Here is a 19,936-nt window from a genome sequence, read left to right on the forward strand (position 1 = left end):
GAACATGAAGCACACCACGGCTCACTAATTACGCGAAACAGAACCATAGGTCAAAAACTTGAATTTTTGTTAGGCCGAAATGACCAAATTTTCTACCAAAAATAACACAATTTCAACTGAAGAATTCTTTTTTTTTTCCTGTGCGCGGGGGAGAAATGGCCGAAATTTTCAACTGACATTATCGAAATTTTAACGAAACAACAAATTTTTTTTAAAAAAAATCGATCAAAATTATGCTACTTCTAGGTTTCGCCTCCTGTTTCGTCTCGTGGATGTTAATAACACAATTTTGAACAATGGGGACAACTAGACTAAGGAGACCGCTAACACTATATGCATAGTTGTGGCTCCTCATAAAGTGTCTTGAATCAGGAGTTTGGAGAGGGAGGTCCAGTGAGATCAGGGTTTGAATAGAACCCTAGAAATAAAAAAGATCCGTTTTTGAAAAAAAAAAAGAGGATCCTGATTCCAGCCGATCCGGATCAGATTGATCATATACAGAAACTAGGGTTTAGGGTTTTTTTTCCAATGTCCCTGAACCTGGTTTTTTACACTGAGTGAGATGAATAAGGAGCAGGAATCATCCAGTAGAACCTCACCCTCACATCCCCCTCTCCTCTCTCACTCAATTCTGAGGGGAGAGGATACTGAGATGCTTTTTGCCCAACAAGTTTTGCCCTAACAGCCTCAGTTACAGCCCCATCTCTTTGTAGTTTGTGCTCACGAACCATTCAAGGCTTTAGTCTTCACGCAATCAGTACCATCCAAGCAAAATTTGTCCCTTGCACTTAAAATTGTCATCTCCTCTCCGAATGCATCTCATCACCTTTTGCCTGACTCTTCATTATATATATCTGGTTGTACAAAGTATAATCCGCATCAAGTTTAGTTTGAGCCTTACCTGAAAAGGTTTCAAAACAGGTAAGAGTACATTTGTAGAAAAATATAGTGAAAAATAGTTCATTGATATTCCAAATGGGTCCAGGCTCTATTTCTGTGAGAAATGGATTTCTATATTACCATGAAAGTATCATAGAAAATAAAAATAAAGTCCCACTTGACCACTTCGGCTGTACTGCCCCAACATTGTTCCCTGTTCATGTATTAATGGTTGACATACCAACAAACCACATAAGGGAGCTGCAACTAGACAACAAAAATGAACCTAAACCACCAGAACTTCCAAGTCATGAACCTTGGTTGTTTAAAATTTTCAGGAAGATTAGGTGTAAGTGGTTTTTACCTGGAAACAGGCACCAAATGATAAAAAGATTCCACCATTGACAAAGTTTCTTTCACAACAGCTAGTTCTCAAACATATAGGCTGACTAGGTTAATTGGTAGTTGGCTAGACAGGTATCTTCTAGGCTGTGGAAGGGCCTTTAGCCAAATTTGGCGCCCATCTCACCCTATAGGCTAGCATGAAACAAACTTCTCTTGCATTTTTGGCGGTCCAGGTCTCCACAATTTACTCTATCCAAAAGGACCCTTTCAATTAAGAACAACTTCTCAACATTCTTCAAACCCTTGCTAAGGCACATGGCTAAATCGAATCGAGGAGGAAGTTGACACAGGAAAGCATAGACTTGTCCACAAAGTTTGAGTCAACTGCCAGACATTGCAAGCCCTGGAGGAAACCCAGCTGTTGTTTGCTCAAATCTAATCTGCATACCCACATGATATCAAACCATCAGCTGTTTGCTCAAATCTTGGATGGGAAAAGGATACAAAAACTGGTATACATCCATTGGTTTAGTTAACAAACCATTAAGATGAGGGCACATTAGAATATTAAACGGCAAGTCAAAGCGAATTGAGACTTCAATTATAGAAGATCATGTCCCCGAACAGTTCATCAGGTTGGCAGTGAGTACGGCATAGTAAGAACATAATTGATAAATTACCTCATATTTTCCAGATTATTAACAATTTGTCAAGATTAGTTTCGGTCAAACAATGGATACTTGCAGGGAATCTGCATGATGTAAGCATCTATGTGCAAAATACAAATGCATGGAGAAACTGAACCATACACACACAAACACATGTTAAACTTCAGTGGATCGGTTAAAAAATTATGCTGCAAATGTAATTTGAGCCTCAGTGCAAAGTTTTAATTAGTATTGGGATAAGATGAAATCCTAATGAATATATATACATACAAAACTATCTAATATATACAACTCAAACAACTCTCACTGTAGAGAATATAGAATAACACAGAAAGGATTGGAAAAGGGGTTGATTAATCAATTACCATAGGGAGATTAGAGCCAACAATGGTACTATGCCCGTCTCTGCCTCTTTATCCTCTCAAGTGCACCAAGTTTATCAGGTTCCTCCCCACTCGGCTCCTTATTACGTACCAAATCCCCAAAAACCTCATCTGGAACAGGTTTTTGGGCAATTTCAACTCCATCATCGTTCTCTGTGTCATTGTCCTCTGGCAATTCTATTTCCTCATTATTTGCTGTTACCTTCCTCCCTCCATCTGGAGTTCGGATCACGCCAGGTTGTGACTCCACACCGGCACTGACAAAGCCCACTTTTCTGCCACTATCCTTGGCAGATGCATTAGTTGCTGCAGGGGCCAACTGTCTTTCTAGAGCAGCCATTTCATCTTCAGGGACCCCAGCACGCTTCAGCGTGTCCACAGTTTCCTCAAGGTTCAACTTCTGATCTTTTTGCATTGAATATTCTGGGAGGATAAAGTGCATCTGCAAGTGGAAGAAGATTAGATGAGAAATATTTATCAAAAAAGACTAGAGGAGAAATAAGACATACAGAAACAGTTAATCTACCATCTAAACACTATGGGAAAAAATCTCTCTAAACAATATAACAGTACTAATGGCATGTAGGGATCAGAACAAAACCCATTGTTCTGACCCACCTAAGAGATCTTTCATGCTAAAATCAACAAGATGGAATGACTCTAAATGCCAGATCTATTTTTTGGGAGGAGAAAGAAAAATATAGCATTACGCTGCACGAAACATCTATGCATAAAATGGTATTCAATTGCATTAATTATTGATAAAGATGATTTTTATATTCTTTCCAAGTGATGGGTGTTCATTTCCTCAACTTACCTTTGTTAAGGGTTGGTCATTTCCTATCAAAATACAGGACCATTACTAAAAACCATATTCCTTTTAAAAGTGAAAGTGTGAAACTCACCTGGCTATAGCTGGCAGCAACACTGCGCTTGATGCGTAGCATTTCTCTGAAGGTGTCTTCATTTCCATGTTGAACCTCAAAGTCATGCCATCTTTTCCAGAAATCAGCATCAGATCGTGGATCTGCAAACTGGGATGAGAATTGGTATATTGCACGAGCACGATCAATTTCTCCTAGGCTCTTCTCTAATTCAGCGTACTTCATGCACATGGTCTTAACATCTTTGTCTGGGAGACCAGATTCTATGGCTTGCTGCATCAACAGAAGATCAGTGGATTAAACTAAACATAAGCATGTACAAATACATGCATAAAAAAAATACATCAAGAAGTAAAAGAGACAGAAAATAGAAGTTCCTCCATCTACTCCAGGTGAAGGAAAGGCTTCCAAAACAAATCTTGTTTTAAATTAGTCATACCAATATCATCCAAAAAAAAATTCAGCAAGATGTTAAAGGTTAATAAGAAACTTCATCATTTTTTGGTCTTTAAAAGAAAATTCTTGGGAAGGAGGAAGAGGAAAAACAAAAGGTACTCAGTAAAATATAAAAACCTAAAGTGGGCTTAGGGATTTGGCTACATGGCAACCCAATCTAACATTGCAAGGAATAATAATAAGGCTTTGAAAATTGGTTGAAATAGTCTATGTTTGAAAAATAGGGACCACTGAAAAGCCAAGGGAGGGAGAACCGCATACATGTGAGGCCATACCATTGAGATAGGCCACCAAAATTTAACATGTGATTAATCAAGATCCCCCATCAATCCAACTGTCAATATGACCAAATGAAGTTTGTTTTAATTTACTAGAGAAAATATGAGCATATAAAATCCAAGCAAGAAAATTAACAAAACATCTCTGATAAGGTACAAGAGAATTGAACTAACCTCATATATTTCCCTTGTTTGCGGAACACCAAAAATCTCGGCTGCACGAGCAATGTAAATTTCATACATGCCCATTTTCTCATTATCTGGCACAGCCTTCGCAGCTTGATCATAAACCCTCATTGCACGCTTTGCTAGACCATATTGCTCTTCCAATTTTGAATATTGTAGATACAGAGGCTTGACATATTCGGCAGGTGCCTGATGGGAGTTTTAATTAGAATGCAAAACATGATATCTAAAAACCATTTCAAATGAAGAGAAGGTAAGTGAAAAATTGACAATTAATATGAAAAACGGAGAGATTGCAAGAGAAATGCATCTTAACAAAAGAATCAAGCATAAAAGTGTAGTATTAAAGACAACAGAATAAAAGTTTGAACCCCTTCACTCACAACCCCCCCCCCCCCCAAAAAAAAATATTTGGTGATCATGTTTTAAACAGAAAAGGCCATTATATTTGTATTATATCTGCATAGCCACACAGGCATTAATCCATCTTCCAAATCACCCAAGTAGCTTCTATGCAGGCAAATTGTCAAGGTCCAAGCAGAGGTAAGCAAACAGTAAAAGACGAGCCTTTTTTAACCCTGACTGGAAAATCATGACCCATGGGGGAACAGGTTGCCCATCCTTTTATGGCTTGAAAACAACATATGGCACACAGGAAATGAGGAACCTGGGTGTCTTTTTACAGATTTTATTACACTCCCTGAACTCACTCAAAAAGGGAGGGCGTACAAGCGAATAAGAGAACATTTACACTACCCCAATTTAGGGTCCATGTTCAAGACAAAATCGAAGAGCAAAGATTGGAGTTACTCCATAAAATTGGATATGGTCCTGTGTACATATCCTGTGTATTTTACCCCATATTTGCGTAGGGAATCTGCAAAAGAGTAAGCCAATCTAAGTCACCAAGAAAATGTTACCTTGTTGAACTGATAAAACAGGTTTATCTGGCTCCCAAAATACATCTCATTATTTGACAAGTGGGAAGGTGAAATATAATTTGCCTTAACTTCCTGGCAAGTACCAAAAAATTAAAAAAATCCCAACCCACATGATCATAGTAAAACGGAAAATAAAGTTACTTGATTTGGTCAGCACATGAAGGTATTTCATTGGCATTTAATAATATGGAGAAGATTTCTCACACTTCCACGTTGCCAGGAACGCCAACTCCTTAACATTGCCCAAGCTCTGATGGAGGCCAATGTCAAGTTGATACCAGGTATAAAAATCTTATCAAATCTTTCCACATGGATTCTGGGTGTAATGTCACAATTATAGCTTTTTATGTCAAAACAATAGACCTTGAGCAGTTCATGCATTAACTGGGTGTTCTTAAACTCTGCCTATTGTTGGCCCCTTCCAACTCCTTTCCCATAACTTGGAAGCCAGATCTTGTATGCTCTTCCACCAACAATGAACTCTATAACTGAGTGTTTATAACCATTGGTTATCTGAGTGTTGCTGCAGGTAGTTAGTAAGCTGGTTGACTGCCATAGCTGTGTCCTACTGGGAGGGGTGTGTCACCACTGATGCTCAAGGATTGACTTTAGAGGTGATGTCTGTCTATCGTTACCCCTGTTTTCTTAAGAGGCAGATGGTTATGCAAGATACTTCAAAACAACAAAGGGGGCAATTATTTTTGGACTAGGAGTTCATGCAGAACATAATAAAACATTGGATAATGGCAATCATGGATTTACCAATTGGTGATAGTAAAACAATTCCTCAATAAAAGAACAAAAGCAATCCAAAAATGGCTTTGAGCTGATGCTAAACTTTAACAAGCAACCATTAAAGTGAGTGGTTACAACTTGCAACAAACAAGAAAAAAACACAAGACAATGAGGACTGTCAAATACCTTTTCAATAGCATGTTCAAACAACTCTCTTGCCCGTTCCAACTTCTTTTCTTTATACCGGCTGACAAATTTAGTGAGATACGTGACCCAAATATCCTTGACATGCGGATACTTAAAGATCTGAACGCCTCTTTCATATACCTTGAATGCATCCTCAAAGTATTTATGCTCCTGCAGAAGTGAAAATGTATAATGAGTAACCCATCTGGAAAAATGAAACAAAGAGGTACGTACAAGGTACAACACCAGCCAAACACAGTAAAAAGGACCAACCTCCAAAAGCAAAGCGTAATTTATTATAATCTGTGGAGTGGCTATCCTCAGATCAAGTATCCGCTCATATATAGCACGAGTGGACTCCAAAGTTCCAAGGCTCTCCTCCAAATCAACATAAAAGGCCCATAACCTCAAGGATTTGTGAAGCTTCATCTGCACTGGTTCATTCCCATCAGCAGCGACTGTACATAATAAAACATATAAAAAAATTTACAACATTGGTAACAGCTCCAGTAACATTCTACAATGATTATGAGAGAAACCTATAGCTGTGCCAATGTCTTATTGGGTACTCGGCGCAATAAGAAAAGTGGTGCAGCCTTTTGACAAACAACACAAAGACATTCACATTGCAGGTTACCCTTTTCAATCAACTTTGCTGTGGCCCATAAATTGCAACTTTTCTTTGTTAGATTGACTTCTTTAATTTACAGAATTGCCATTCCCTCACTGTTTGAATTGTTTAGTATTCGGGTGGCCTCATAAGCGATCCGAACCGGGTTATTGGAACACCGGATTGCATTATAGTTTAGCCTTGAGCTTGTGAGTTCTGTGAGAGACGATTAATGGTTTGTGGGCTTTAAAATTGCTCTACTATGGAATGCAGTAGGGAAACCTTAGTGGATGCCTTCTCTACAGTAGGTGAGATACCTACATATCTTTCTCCCTCAACTGGGTTTCTATTTTCTTAACATAGATTCTGCAGGTTTCCAAATTCAGTTTCTGATTTGGGAAATTTCTAAATTGGCTTCTATTTCTGCAATCTGTTCCTATTTTCGGTTTAGTTTCTAATTTCATCAGTTGCTATTTTCTGTCAAGCTTTAGTTTCTAATTCCAGCATGAGTTTCTATTCTTTGAAAGTTTCTATTTGTTTAGTATCTGATTTCTGAGATCTATTGCTAATTTCAACTGCTTTCTAAATCTGATTTTTGGAAACTTTCTATTTTCAGTAGTCTCCTGCTTTCTATTTCTGGAACTTCCAAATCTGGTTTCTAATTTCAGCAACTGCTAAATCTGAATTACGATTTTGAAAGTTCCAATTTCTGTTAGTTGTAAATTCTGGTTTCTATTTTAGTGCCTAATCTCTGCGATCCTGGATTTACATGAGGTTTCCAACCCTAATCCCTTAGGTGATTAGAATACCACATTAAATTGAATTCGAAAACTATAATTCAATGGGGAAAATAGGAATTTTTTTGGGTTTTTGAATTTAGACTGAAATAGAAAAGATATGTTTTAGAATCACCAATTGATCTGCAGGGCTGGAATCACTACCAGTACCCCAGCCTAGGAATTATCACCAAGGGTTTCCAGAATCATTACAGCAGAGAGCATTCTGAATCACCAAAGAACCAAAGGCGACAAGCAAAATTCATGTACAAGTTTGTAGCCCTTTACAAACTTATATAGAAGATTTAAAAACAGATGCAAACTCAAAAGAGGAAAGACCTAAACCAAACCTGAACTGATAAGGTAACTTGCACTAACTAGAAAACTGATATAATAAAGGACAGAGATTAAAATAAGGCTGGACTCTTAGAGACTTATTCCAGCCTAACTAAAACATTAAACACTTAATTACAAATAAAATACAGAAATAGGACTGTAACTAGACTGACTAAAATGTAAATCCAGTATTCAATCCTCCTATTCATATTTTAGGTCCATTAAAGTGGCTTATTATAATAAAAATCCATTGGACCAAAGGCCTAACATGTATAGAACCCAACTCAAGGCTTATTTCCACTAAAATAAGTCCACTCTTGCTGATTTATCTGCATCAGGAAGTCTCTTACAGTAATGTAGAAGAAGTTCAACTAAGAACCAATTTACAGTAGGATCGTTATAGAACCATATCAGTCGATTATGGCAGTGATTCCAGCAACAAATACCGACTATATAAGGGAGAAAATTGACCAGAAAAAAAAAAGTCACTAAATTAGTAACTCAAGTTCTCAGATGGGGACAATATTTGGGTCGAGGGTAGGTAGTATGGGAATGAAGCAGCCTTCAAAATCTCAGCCAAAGTTACTGGCTAGATGCTGATATGTGAAGATGTCTCAGAAATAGAAAGTAAACTCCAAAAATAGTAACTCACAGTTGTAGCAGCATCAGACCATTGGATGAACATGAAATTACCATCATAGGAAAGCTATATGGAGTATATTATACTGTCAAAACTTGGGCTCAGGTTGATGGACAGATCTGGGAATCCAGGGGGTTGAAGGTTGCTGCAATAGGGCACCACCTAGAAGAATTGCCAGGTTGTGTTTTGAATCTGCAGTCTGAAGTCTGATCTCATGGAATAACCTTCAATGGTTCAAACAGTAGCTTCAGCAGTATAGAACAGTACTTTGGATCTCCTCAGAAACGAGATGTTGCAGAACAATAAAAATAGTAACAAAGGATTGTAGGGGGAGAAGAAGAGGAAGAATAGATAGAAGGAGGAGGGGGGGTTAGCTCTCTCAGCCTTGGGTCTCTCACCCACAGCCATCCCAGCTGTTGAATAATCTTTCTCAGATTCAGGGGTTGCAAGCAAGCTTCAAATTTCATTGATTAAAACTCTAGAACACTACAACTGATGGCCCCTTTATATAGCTTGGCCAGGCTTCTCAAAATAGAAAGTTGAAAATTAGAAAGGTGAAAATTAAAAACTTACAACCAAAAAGGAAAGAATACAGAATTATAAGGTGCTCAAAATCATGGTTCAAAATCTCACGATATTTCGGCGAAATATCGCTTAATTTCGTATATCTCGAGCTTACCGAGATGCGAAATCAGGTCGAAATGAAAAAATACCATATTTCGTCCATATCTCGTGAGATATCGACGATATCTCGATATCTCATGAGATATCGACGAAATATGGTATTTTGGCTTAAAGTGTCACGTGAAGGGGGGTTTTAATACAATATTTCGCAGATTTCGGTCCATATTTCGACCGAGAGCTACATTTGCTAAGGAATTTCAGTCTTTTGCCTATTCTTCCACTCTTCCAAGCTCTCATCCAACACTCTAGCCATTGTTCAAGCACATTGTTGTCGGATTTTCGCCGGTAAACTCATCGGAGGGTCATCTAAGCTCATCATCCAAGCCTTTTTCCACTATTTAAGGTAAATTCTATTCCTCTAAAACTATTTTTTTGAAAAGACTATGTACAAATTTTGTTGGATGGTGATGATATTAATATATGTTAGACACCGGAGGCCGATCTATAGCCTCACGGTGTCGAAATTTTTTTCCATATGTATTTTTTTTTTTTTTTAATTTTTTGGTTTTAAAAATTCATTTTCCTACAATTAAAATAGGAAATAATTAGGGGTAATATGACTTAGATGGTAATGAATTAAATATATGTTAGACACCAATGGCCGATCTACGGCTTCACGGTGTCGGATTTATTTTTCTGCTCTTAAATAATTATTTTAATTTTCGCACATACCACTCCATTGGCATCGGATTATGGTGCATCACAACCTTACGGTGGATATGGATATGGATCATCATCATATGGGCAGTTTAGTGGGGTAGGGGACTATGACTACCAGTCCCAGTCCCAAGGACATACTGGATCATCTTTTGTAGATAACATCTTTGCATACCCTAGCGGACCTAGCTACCAACCTCACCAGCCATACATGCAGCCAATGCCATCGCCTCTTGCGCTGGCGCCAACATCATATCACAGTGGATCATCTTCTTCACGGACTGGATCGATTGGTAACCCTAGTTTATATCCTAGGATAGGTTACCTACAGTATGTTGATGATTCCATTTACGTGACACTAGTGGATGACTACACTCGTTTCTTCTCCGATTCTATATCGTGGTCCACATATGTCCTTCAAACAGAGAGCAATGGACGTCGACTCCAGCGAGGCATGAGTGGGATTGATCCAGGGAGGCACAGCAACTACTATTAGCAGTTTAGCACTTGAAATTTGTAACTTAAGTTGTGATTTCATTGATCTATGAACTTGTGAGTTGTGACCTGCGAGTTGCGAGTCTTGTGACTTACTAACTTTGACACTTAGTGTATTGCCTTTAAGGCTTTAAGCGAGTTATTGAATATTATGGAGTTTATGAGAATCATGGCACTCATCAATGTGTATTGGCTTTAACTTGATATGTGATGAAGTTAAATACTATTATTAAATATTAACTGCCTAATCTATGTGTATTTAACTATTTATACATTAGGGTCGGCGACCGTATGTCAATCAAGGGTGCAAGCCCAAAACACCAATTTGAATTCACATTTTTACAATTTTATGGTTTAAATGTGTTTATTAAGCTTAAATAAGGCTGTCCATGAAGTTTCAGGCCTAGATATGGCCAAATACCCCCTGAAATATTGCAGAAAAAATGCAATATTTCGGTCATATTTCGCGATATCTCGGTAGGCCCGAGATACCGATATATCGCGAGATATAGTACTATGCTCAAAATAGGAAACTAATTGTCTAATAAGGACTTACTAAAACTAACTTGCTTGCTTGCTAAGCAAATAACGTAGGAAATAAAAATAGAAACAAATCAGTCTTGTAGAAGCTTTCCCACAGAAGACAGTATGGCTGTGACACTGTTCACGTGAACAGTAACTTTGTTTTGAATTCTATTGTACTTCTGTTCTTCATGCTTTTATCTACATCATAAAGGACCAACCACAAGATCCTAGGATCACTAAAATGTACTCTGTGCAGAATACCCACGATGCGATCTGAAAATCTAGATTAAGGATCTCAGATGCAACCAAAAAATAAGAAGCCTAAAGTCTATAGAACACAACCATGGGGCAAAATAAAGTCTTCTGAGGCCCAATTGACCCAATTGGACAATCTTAATTGCATCAATTCTCCCGGTGTTGAGAAAACTTGACCTCGAGTTTTGTAAAACAAGAGAATCAGCACCACTCGATCGGCATCCACAAACATTGACTTTGATGGAGCGATGGTCCAACACACCTCAAGATCAACCATCACGATCTTTTGATAGTCGTTAGCAAACGACATCTCTTCGATGGGAATCTGACCGTGGGTTTTTACAACTGAAATCGGACCATCGATTAATTCTTCAACCGCAATTTTGATTGGACCATGTACTTCCGTTTGATCGCCACTTTCCTTGTCAACATTTTCTATCACCATTGATCCGTCCTCTAAGGCTTCTAGCACGTAGCATACTTTATCACAGCAGCGTTTGGTACTTTCAGTAAGCTCTCGAAAATCCGATTTGATATCCAACAACCCATCATGAAGTTTTTTCGTGAACCTTTTCAGAAGAATAATAAATTCAGAATCATTTATCATCGAGGATTTCGTTTCTGATACCAACTGATGTGAACTGAAAAACTAGATTAAGGATCTCAGATGCAAGCATGCCCAATAATCAAATCTGTGATCAGATCTGACATAAAGGAAGAAATTGTGTTGTTAAGGGAAGAAATCAGATTGATGGAAGGGAAGGGAAGAGAGATGAGATCGATCTTCTTGGGAGGAAGAAGAGAGAAGAAGAAAACAGGAGAGAAGAAAAGAAATCAGATTTGGGATACCAATCCCGTATGCACTGCTCAACAACACCAAAACTCTAAGAAAAAAACTCACATTCTTTACTCAAATAAACTCTAATTGATGGGGGAATGTGTGTGTGTATATATATGTATACCTTCTAAAATTCCTAATTTGACTCATAAAAGGATTCCTAATCACTCTAATACCCTCAATAAAGTAAATAAACTCAAAACAGAGTTCTATCTAGCTCTAACCGATTGTCCCTTGAATCTGATTGGACTACTCCGCCACACCATCGCCATGTTGCTCTCTGAGGAGAACTGAAATATGACATAGCCTTTCCCAATGGAGATCATATGTACCTGATCTTTAAGATTCCAAGACTCCTTCACAGTTTTTTTGAGACCATTGAGGCAAAACGGAAATTAATACGACCGGTTAGAGCAAACCAGAATTTCTCTAGATTTTCCTTGTATGCTTTCTGAGGAATGACAATTCTCATATGACCCTGAAACCAAATATAATAGGCCGCCAAGGGACTTTGGGCCGCCTAGATCTGATCAAATACTAAGCATAAACGGATGAGAACCGTGTGGTAGGGCTAGCTACTGGCCAGCCATTGCACCATATCCCTACTACCCTGAGGTCTCCCAATAATTTCATCAAGATGATGCCAAACCATCAAACATCATACTCCTAATCTAACACAAACACTCAATTTAACTACTAATCCCGTGTACTAACATTATTCCCACTTTATAGGCTTATAAATTAGGCTCATTACATCAATAAACCCAAACATAAGAAACCTACAGTCTATAGAACCTAATCATGGGCCAAAATAAAGTCTTTTGAAGCCTAATTGACCCAAGTGGACAATCTTAACTGCATCAACCCATGACTCATATAAATTAAGTTTTCCAGCATCCATTGGTCAGAAAACAACCCTATAAGGTTATACATGATAACTCACATCATGGTACATTAATACCAAATCGAATTCCAGGTCAGCTTACTTTGCAGGTCAAGCCTGTAGGAACAGGGAAGAACACACGAGAAGACCTTAACTAGATGGATTGGTAACACAAGTGGCCCTCGAGAATCGAGTCCGGACAGTGCTCTCACTTAAATGAGGGGCGGCCACAAACTAATTCATCTGGAGTCAATATGGGAAAAGGAACGCTAACTGGTGATGTGCCTGGGCGCAGGTAGACGCCCAGGCACAGCACCGGTTAGTGTTCTTTCTCCCTCCATATATGTATCTGGAATTTCATTCAAGTTGCCTTGCCTATAAAGTATATATTGAGTTTATCATTATACTGCCTTTTTACGAAGGTACAATAAGCCAATATCATCACGGTACAAGAACAGCACATTTGGTTATGAAATATTGCAAGTCTCATTCTCTCCTATAATAATCAGGAAACCAATCACTGGAAACTAGGTAGAGAACTTCAGTATCACCAAGATCAATGGATATGTAGACAGATGCAGCTATGAATCTGCCTTAACAACACAAACCAAATCACATTGCTTCTGAAAATTAATCATCATTTAAAATTTGGTTTTGAATTTTGTAAATTAAATATTAGCATAATTTCATAAAATTATTCACAAAAACAAACAAATGGTATCAAGCATGTCAACAAAGCAGAACTACTGTTTTTTCAGATAGATGCTAGTTTTCCGTACATTTTATCCAAAATTAATCTAGTTTTCAGTGTTTTTATTTTTAAGTTTTGGCAGATGAAAGCATCAAAACAATAAATATAAACATATTACAAACCCTTTGAATGGGCGTACCCAGTGCACGAGGCTCCCGCCACAGCAGGGGCTGGGGAGGGTCATAATGTACGCAGCCTTACCCCTGTTTTCGCAAAGAGGCTGTTTCCATACTCGAACCCGCAACCACTTGGTCACAATGGAGCAACCTTACCGTTGCGCCAAGGCCCGCCCTCTGAAAGCATCAAAACAATGAAATTTTTTTATAAAAAAAATGTCTTATTTGAATTTTAGGAGACCGTTCTCTGTGGGGGAGCATGGCCCATGTGCGCACACGGGGCCAATGAGAGGGGGAGCAAAAGCATCTTGGGTGCGGGACATCAGCCTTTCACAGGGGGTGGGGCAGTCATTTCGCCCCCTACTGTGTCTGGCCGTGGGCGGCACACTCCCCACCATAGTTGTCAAGGCGACGCCTAGGCGTCCAGGCGCCTTGGACGCCTACATGGTGTCGCCTTGCTTTTTGACCCTCTCCAGCGCCTTGGGTCGCCTAGACACCGTGACAACTATGCTCCCCACAGAGAACTTTTCTCCTTGATTTTTTAACCCATCAAAACTTCTCCATATATGTAAGGAGAATTTGTTGTATTCTAAATTATAGTAATGCAGAACGGGGAGGAGATTTGGAAGAAAGCAAATTCAATAGCAGGTGGATTTTCCTGTACAGAGAAGCCAACATAGACGGTGTGGCAGGGTGCAGCTCCCTACTCATCTCTTGTCTTCTGGCTGGGTTTGAGGAATTCAAGGAAACAGTGGAACTTTTTACCACTTTGCCTGGCGAACACAAGTTAAGTGACAGAATCTGATATATACATATACAATGTGTTTTAAAGAAAAATAAACTGTTATACGTTTTAATAATTTATTAGATACTATTTCAATAAAATTTAGAACTCCATATTCATCACAAGAGATCGATGCAAAATTGATGACTTGTAAGATATGACAAGGATGGAAGAATTCCAACTGAAATTACTAATATCACCAAATTTGGAAATTTTAATAATGAAAAGGCCAAAATATATTTACAATTTGCAAAGTAGCAAAATTTCAGATATCTATTGGAACTTAAAACCTCCTTGGTATTTCACATCCCCACCCAAAAAAAAAACAAAAGAATTTCTGCCTTGCCTAGTAAATCCCTCACATATGTGTATGTCAGTGAGTGTGTAGTGGGATCCTGGTTCAGTCCTTCAACAGAATCAAGATCCACAATAGAAAGGATCGCAGGGAGGTGAGAACTGCAAAACTGAAGTCTGTTTAAGCATTGTTTGTCCCTTATGATCAGCAACAAAATACCTTCAGGAATCCACCAAATCAACAGCAAACTACCAGCACAACTTAAGAACAAATAGGTGGATAAATTCAGGAAAAAAAAATCGTAGGAACAAAGGAATAAAGAGATAAGAGGTAATGACCAAGAATTCTCACCAAGGGCTAGGTTAACATCTCACCAACCAAAACAAGGCATCTCCCCCATGGAAAAACATCTCGGTCAAAATTGCCGAAATATCTCGGTTTCGCAAGAAACCGAGATTCTAAAAAGTCCCATGTTTCGACCAAACTCTACATCTTTTGACCGAAACAGTTCATATTTCACAAGTTTCGACCTGAACACCTATATATATTCACTTATCCCCTCGAAACTTGAGGCACGTGGCTCGCAACCAAGACAGGCACTTATTTATGCCAAATATCATTTAAGTAAATGATTTCTTATTTCATTTACTTAAGACATTTTCATAAATAAGCAAATACCCCCTTATTTGAATCCAATAAAAATATTTAAAAAATAAAATTCCGAAAGGATAAAAAGTCAACCCCCGAACAAATCCATTATTGCTTAAATCTGATTTATATTGAAGGACTTATGTACCGGTCAAACTTAATTTGGCGTGCGAGAGTTGTCAAAATCACTCTGAATGAAAATAAATTTTTAAATATCAAAACAAATGAATATTTAACAGCACTTTTGGTTTTTAAAAATGTTTTACCATATTAAGATTTATAGAATTTTTAGATTTGAAAAAAACCCCAGCTTATAAAAGTTGAAAATTGCACCTACCGCCTAAAATATAGTTTTTGTTCTTGAACTAGGAGGTTGATTTATTATCCTTTTCAAACTTTATTTTTTAACTATTTTTATTGGATTCAAATAGGGGGTATTTGCTTATTTATGCCAAATATCATTTAAGTAAATGAAATAATATTTAGTGTCGCCCTTGACAACTATGATTCTTAGTACATTGTGCGTAAACTAGTAAACTTGGGTCAATAACTACAAGTACCAATTTTGAGTATTTTTTTTGTGAAAATAGTTCGTGCATTGTGTTTAGAATGTCAAAAATAGGCTATATAGAAAAAACTGGAGCCAAAAAAAAACATTTTTGGGCCTCGAAACCACCAACTCGAGTTGGCTGGGAGAAAATCCCTGGTTTCGACCCAGTTCGACCATATCTCGGTTTCTAGCTGGTCGAAACCAGTGTTGAAACCGAGTTTTAGAACCTTGATCTCCCCAAGCAATCCAGCATCTCACAGCTATTGGCATAAAACCAGAAATTTCTTTCAACTTTTTTAACTTGTTCAAAATGCTTACAGACAGCCCTTTTATAGAGTGCCTGAGAGGTTTCTAGACTCTCATTGGGACTTTCTCCTAGACTCGTTGACCATTTAATGAACTGCACATTATTAAGGATTTACATAACCATCAATGAACTGACTTATTGACTTGAAGTAATATCTATTAAGACTTTAGATAATAGTTGTAACTAACAAGATAATGCTTCTCAAATTCTGTATACGTGCATTAATTACTTTTGACCCTTCTTTGACTAAGACCTGGACCGAATTAATTACGACTGGTTTTGAGGGAACCAGAAAACATCTAGAACTAGTTGGTCTAGCCTGAAACAACTGAATCTGGTTCAGTTGAACCAGAACAGATTCATTCAAGGAACCACAGGCTAAGGTATAGACCTGGTTCCTCACTTCTTGCGATATTACTGCTTGGAGTAACTTATTTACATCAGTGTATCCATGTGCAAGTGTGTTTTTGTTATAATCCAACAATTTAGCTATAACAGTTTATTGTGGGGTGTACTGCTTGGAGTATAACTTATTTACATCAGTGTGTCCATGTGCAAGTGCGCTCTTGTTATACTCCAAAAATTTAGCTACACAAGTTTATTGCGGGGTGTTAAAGAGACAGCTTCTGCTCTACAAACAACCAAGAAAGGTTTCAAACATAGTTTCGTGTCCATCAAAGAAAATAACACATGAAACAGTCAAAAGAAAAATTACTCAAACGAGTATGAACAAAAAATGAAGTTTCTTGTCCCACAGATATGAGCTACATATTTGCTAAATGACTAAATGATCATTAATTTTGGCAGCCAAAGAAAATTCAACAAGATGTTCAGTAAAAAACCTAGGGCCACTAACAGCAGTAAAAAAACAGTGCCAATTACATCAGTATGTAGAAGTTTGAATTAGTGTCAACAAAAAGTACAGGATTCATGAAAGAGCAAAGTCCATTAGGCACAAAAAGTTACCTCTCCGCTTCACCTCAACTGAGGGTTCTGCAGTGGCACGCTTCATTAGCTCCAGTGCCCCTTTGAAATTCTTGTGTCTCAATTCCATCTCTGCCCATTCACACCAAACACTTGCAAGATTATCCACGGTTTTGTAGTTGACTTGGACTGCTTTATCAAAAATAACCCTTGCATTAGCAACATCCTTGTGGTCCTCATACAGCTTTGCAAAAGCAACCCATAAGGTATGAGGCTTCCCAACAGCCTTCATGGGGTCTACAGTCCTCACAGCTTCAGTGTAGGTCAGTATCTGTTTTGTCGGATTGCCCTCAAAAAGCTTGACCCTCCGATGCCACTGCTCGACGTTATGGGGATTTTGCCTGAGGAGAACACTATTAGCAAGTTCAGGCCTTCTATCCATAAGATGCTCCAATCGAGCCAATCTCAAATCCACATCATACACATCCTTTAACCAAAAACCACGGAAAATCTTCGTCTTAAATTTCGACTCTGAAAGCTTGAAATCCAAGCGTGGATCTCCCTCCACTTCAACCGCATTGTCCTCCATACTCCCATCCTCAATATCGCCATCCTCCTCTAAATCTAATTGTTCCATTACGTAAGCAAGCGTACTCTCTTCGAATTGGGAGTAAGTGTCGAAAATCACACTGAAATCCCTAACAGTGACCACAGTCATCATTCCTTCCTCGTAAATGTCTCTTGCCTTCTCAGGGAGACCCCTTCGGATGTAGTAGTCTGCCAGGGAAGTCCATAGCCGTCCAACTTCATCTGTAAATTTCCTGATACCACCCCGGATTATTGCATCCACCTTCATCCCAGACACCTCAGTGGCGTGATTAATGAGCAGATCACATAGCTCAAGCCACAATTGATGCTTCGTCTTGCCCTTGATTGAATAGAACTGAGGATCATTCAATACCCCAGCCAGCCGCTCTGCTGCCTCCTGCCAGAGACTCGAATTTAGAAGGAACTCAATGAAATCCTCAATGTGTGTTGGATCAAATTTCAAGTATCTGCGATAAACCCTAAGGGAAGTCTCGACAGGTACGCCCTTTTGGCTAACAAAAACAAGGTAGGGCTCCCAAATCCGCTCATGCTGGGTGACGGGGAGAGCACAGAGAGCTCGATCGAAGGTCCGACGCGTACGAGTGACCAGTTTCTGCTCCGTCAAACTCAGAAGATACATAACCCAGATCCGAGGCATCTTGTGCATAGTGACGAGCGCTCGTTCGAAAGTATTATTGAGGCTCTCGTACTGATAATGCGTGATGGGAAGATTCCGAACGATTTCGAGGCGTTCTCGAAGATAAGCGTACCAGAGCTTGTAACTTCCAGGGAGAGCTTTGAGAGCTCTTTCGTAAATCACAGCTCGTTTTTTGAATGGTGCTTCGTTCCGAGCGATGAGGTACCTCCACCATAGCTTCAAGCTGAAAGGATTCCTTAGTATCTCTTCTTCGTAGAGCAGATCGTCCTGACTAGGGTAGAGCTCCTTAGGAATGGACATGGACAGCGAATTTGCAGGTTTTCAGACACCGGTAAGAACTACAACACGAAACTCTGGGTTCTACAGGGGCCAAAGGGATAGAGAAAGAGAGAGATGTAACACAAAGGATTCTTTCTCGCACCCTAAACGGAGAATCATATCACTTGAGCAAACAGTCTATTTAAGACCTAAGGCTATGTTTGGATGTCAGGAAAAACTATTTGACGATCCAAACATAGCGTAACCCTTAAGGGCATATTTAACCAAACTTATCCAGCTTTGAGGTTTTGCTTCTAAAGCATCAGAAACAAGTTTTCAGTCTGTTCATTTGGTTGATCTTGGTTAAAAATTTTCAGCAAATTTTTAAGTTGCATAGGTTAGCTTCCCGGGTGGGGTTTTTTTTTTTTTTTGTTTTTTTCTTGGAAAATGAATGCTAACGGGTGTGGTATGTGGGCGTGTACCTGAGCCCTGACACAACCTGGCATGAAAAGATCGCCACACCCCTAGAAAGGTGGAAAGATCTAGGGGTGCGGTGGTCTTTCCGTACACGCCCACACATAGCACCAGTTGGTGTTATTTCTCCCAAAAAAAATAAAAAAAGGTTTATTCTATTGTCGATTTGATCATTTAGAATATTTAAGCATTTTCAGTTACGATATTTATGTTAATTATTATAATTTTTTTGAAATTAATCACCCCATTGAATTTAAATCAGTTCACCGATACGTTGATGTTATTGCCATGGTTCAAGGATTTGGGAGCACATCGCCCGAGCTTGATCCTGGTTCTAGCTGACTCTCGGGTACTTTTCTAGGGTTGAAACGAATTTCAACCAAATAGAAAATGGAATCAGTTGGAACTAATCCAAACCCCAATCTTATACCATGGCCATTAATCAACGTTTGATTTCTTTTTCAATTAATTCAGCTATAAAAAGGTGTTTATGAAACTTGAGTTGCGTTTGGTATGCATTGTCAAAACAGATTCTAGTTCTATAATCCATTATGAAACTTGGTTATTCTATATATTCTTATTTCAAAATGCATTCTAGACACATAATGTATTCCAACAATACATACCAAACATAGCCTTGATGTTTCAAAAGTCGATTAACCTTTTGGGATCGGGATCGGTGTGTGATTTGTGTGATAGCTTTACCAAAAAATGATAGTCTTTCTTAGATGAGTTGGCATTTCCTTCTAACACTCTTTTTCAAGGTAAATGAGTTGATGCATGATGGGAATTGGAATTGTAATCATACTTACTATACTCTTTAAATGTTATGGATGTCATCCTTAAAATTTTTCTTAGTAGAACACCACACCAAGATTTTTGGACTTGCCTTTTTTTTTTTTGTTTTTCCTGAAAAGAAAGTTCATTGAGAAGAAAGATGTGT

The 19,936-nt window shown here is 38.5% G+C and overlaps 1 protein-coding gene across 2 annotated transcripts; it reads right to left on the reverse strand.

The window, feature by feature from the left end:
• Window positions 1–1,939: 1,939 nt before the first annotated feature.
• Window positions 1,940–18,593, reverse strand: LOC122650161 (pre-mRNA-splicing factor SYF1). Of its 2 annotated transcripts, XM_043843484.1 has the most exons (7): window positions 17,058–18,593; window positions 6,215–6,399; window positions 5,942–6,112; window positions 4,068–4,268; window positions 3,181–3,432; window positions 2,258–2,717; window positions 1,940–2,022 (listed from the first exon to the last, which is right to left on the reverse strand). In XM_043843484.1, exons 1-6 carry the CDS (start codon window positions 18,559–18,561, stop codon window positions 2,286–2,288), a joined length of 2,745 nt encoding a protein of 914 aa, XP_043699419.1. In that variant the 5' UTR covers window positions 18,562–18,593; the 3' UTR covers window positions 1,940–2,022; window positions 2,258–2,285. The 2 variants fall into 2 exon arrangements, with proteins under 2 accessions (XP_043699419.1, XP_043699418.1); XM_043843483.1 differs by lacking the exon at window positions 1,940–2,022 and having other exon boundaries at window positions 2,047–2,717.
• Window positions 18,594–19,936: the final 1,343 nt, after the last annotated feature.

The sequence above is a fragment of the Telopea speciosissima genome, chromosome 2 (assembly GCF_018873765.1).
Source record: "Telopea speciosissima isolate NSW1024214 ecotype Mountain lineage chromosome 2, Tspe_v1, whole genome shotgun sequence".
Classification (NCBI taxonomy): domain Eukaryota; kingdom Viridiplantae; phylum Streptophyta; class Magnoliopsida; order Proteales; family Proteaceae; genus Telopea; species Telopea speciosissima.

Excerpts from the sequence above, each read along its gene's own strand:
- LOC122650161 (XM_043843484.1), bottom strand. The coding sequence starts at position 18,561 with ATGTCCATTCCTAAGGAGCTCTACCCTAGTCAGGACGATCTGCTCTAC. Across the intron at positions 4,269-5,941 it reads TTGAACATGCTATTGAAAAG|GCACCTGCCGAATATGTCAA; the intron begins GTATTTGACAGT and ends AACTCCCATCAG. Across the intron at positions 2,718-3,180 it reads TTGCTGCCAGCTATAGCCAG|ATGCACTTTATCCTCCCAGA; the intron begins GTGAGTTTCACA and ends TTCCACTTGCAG.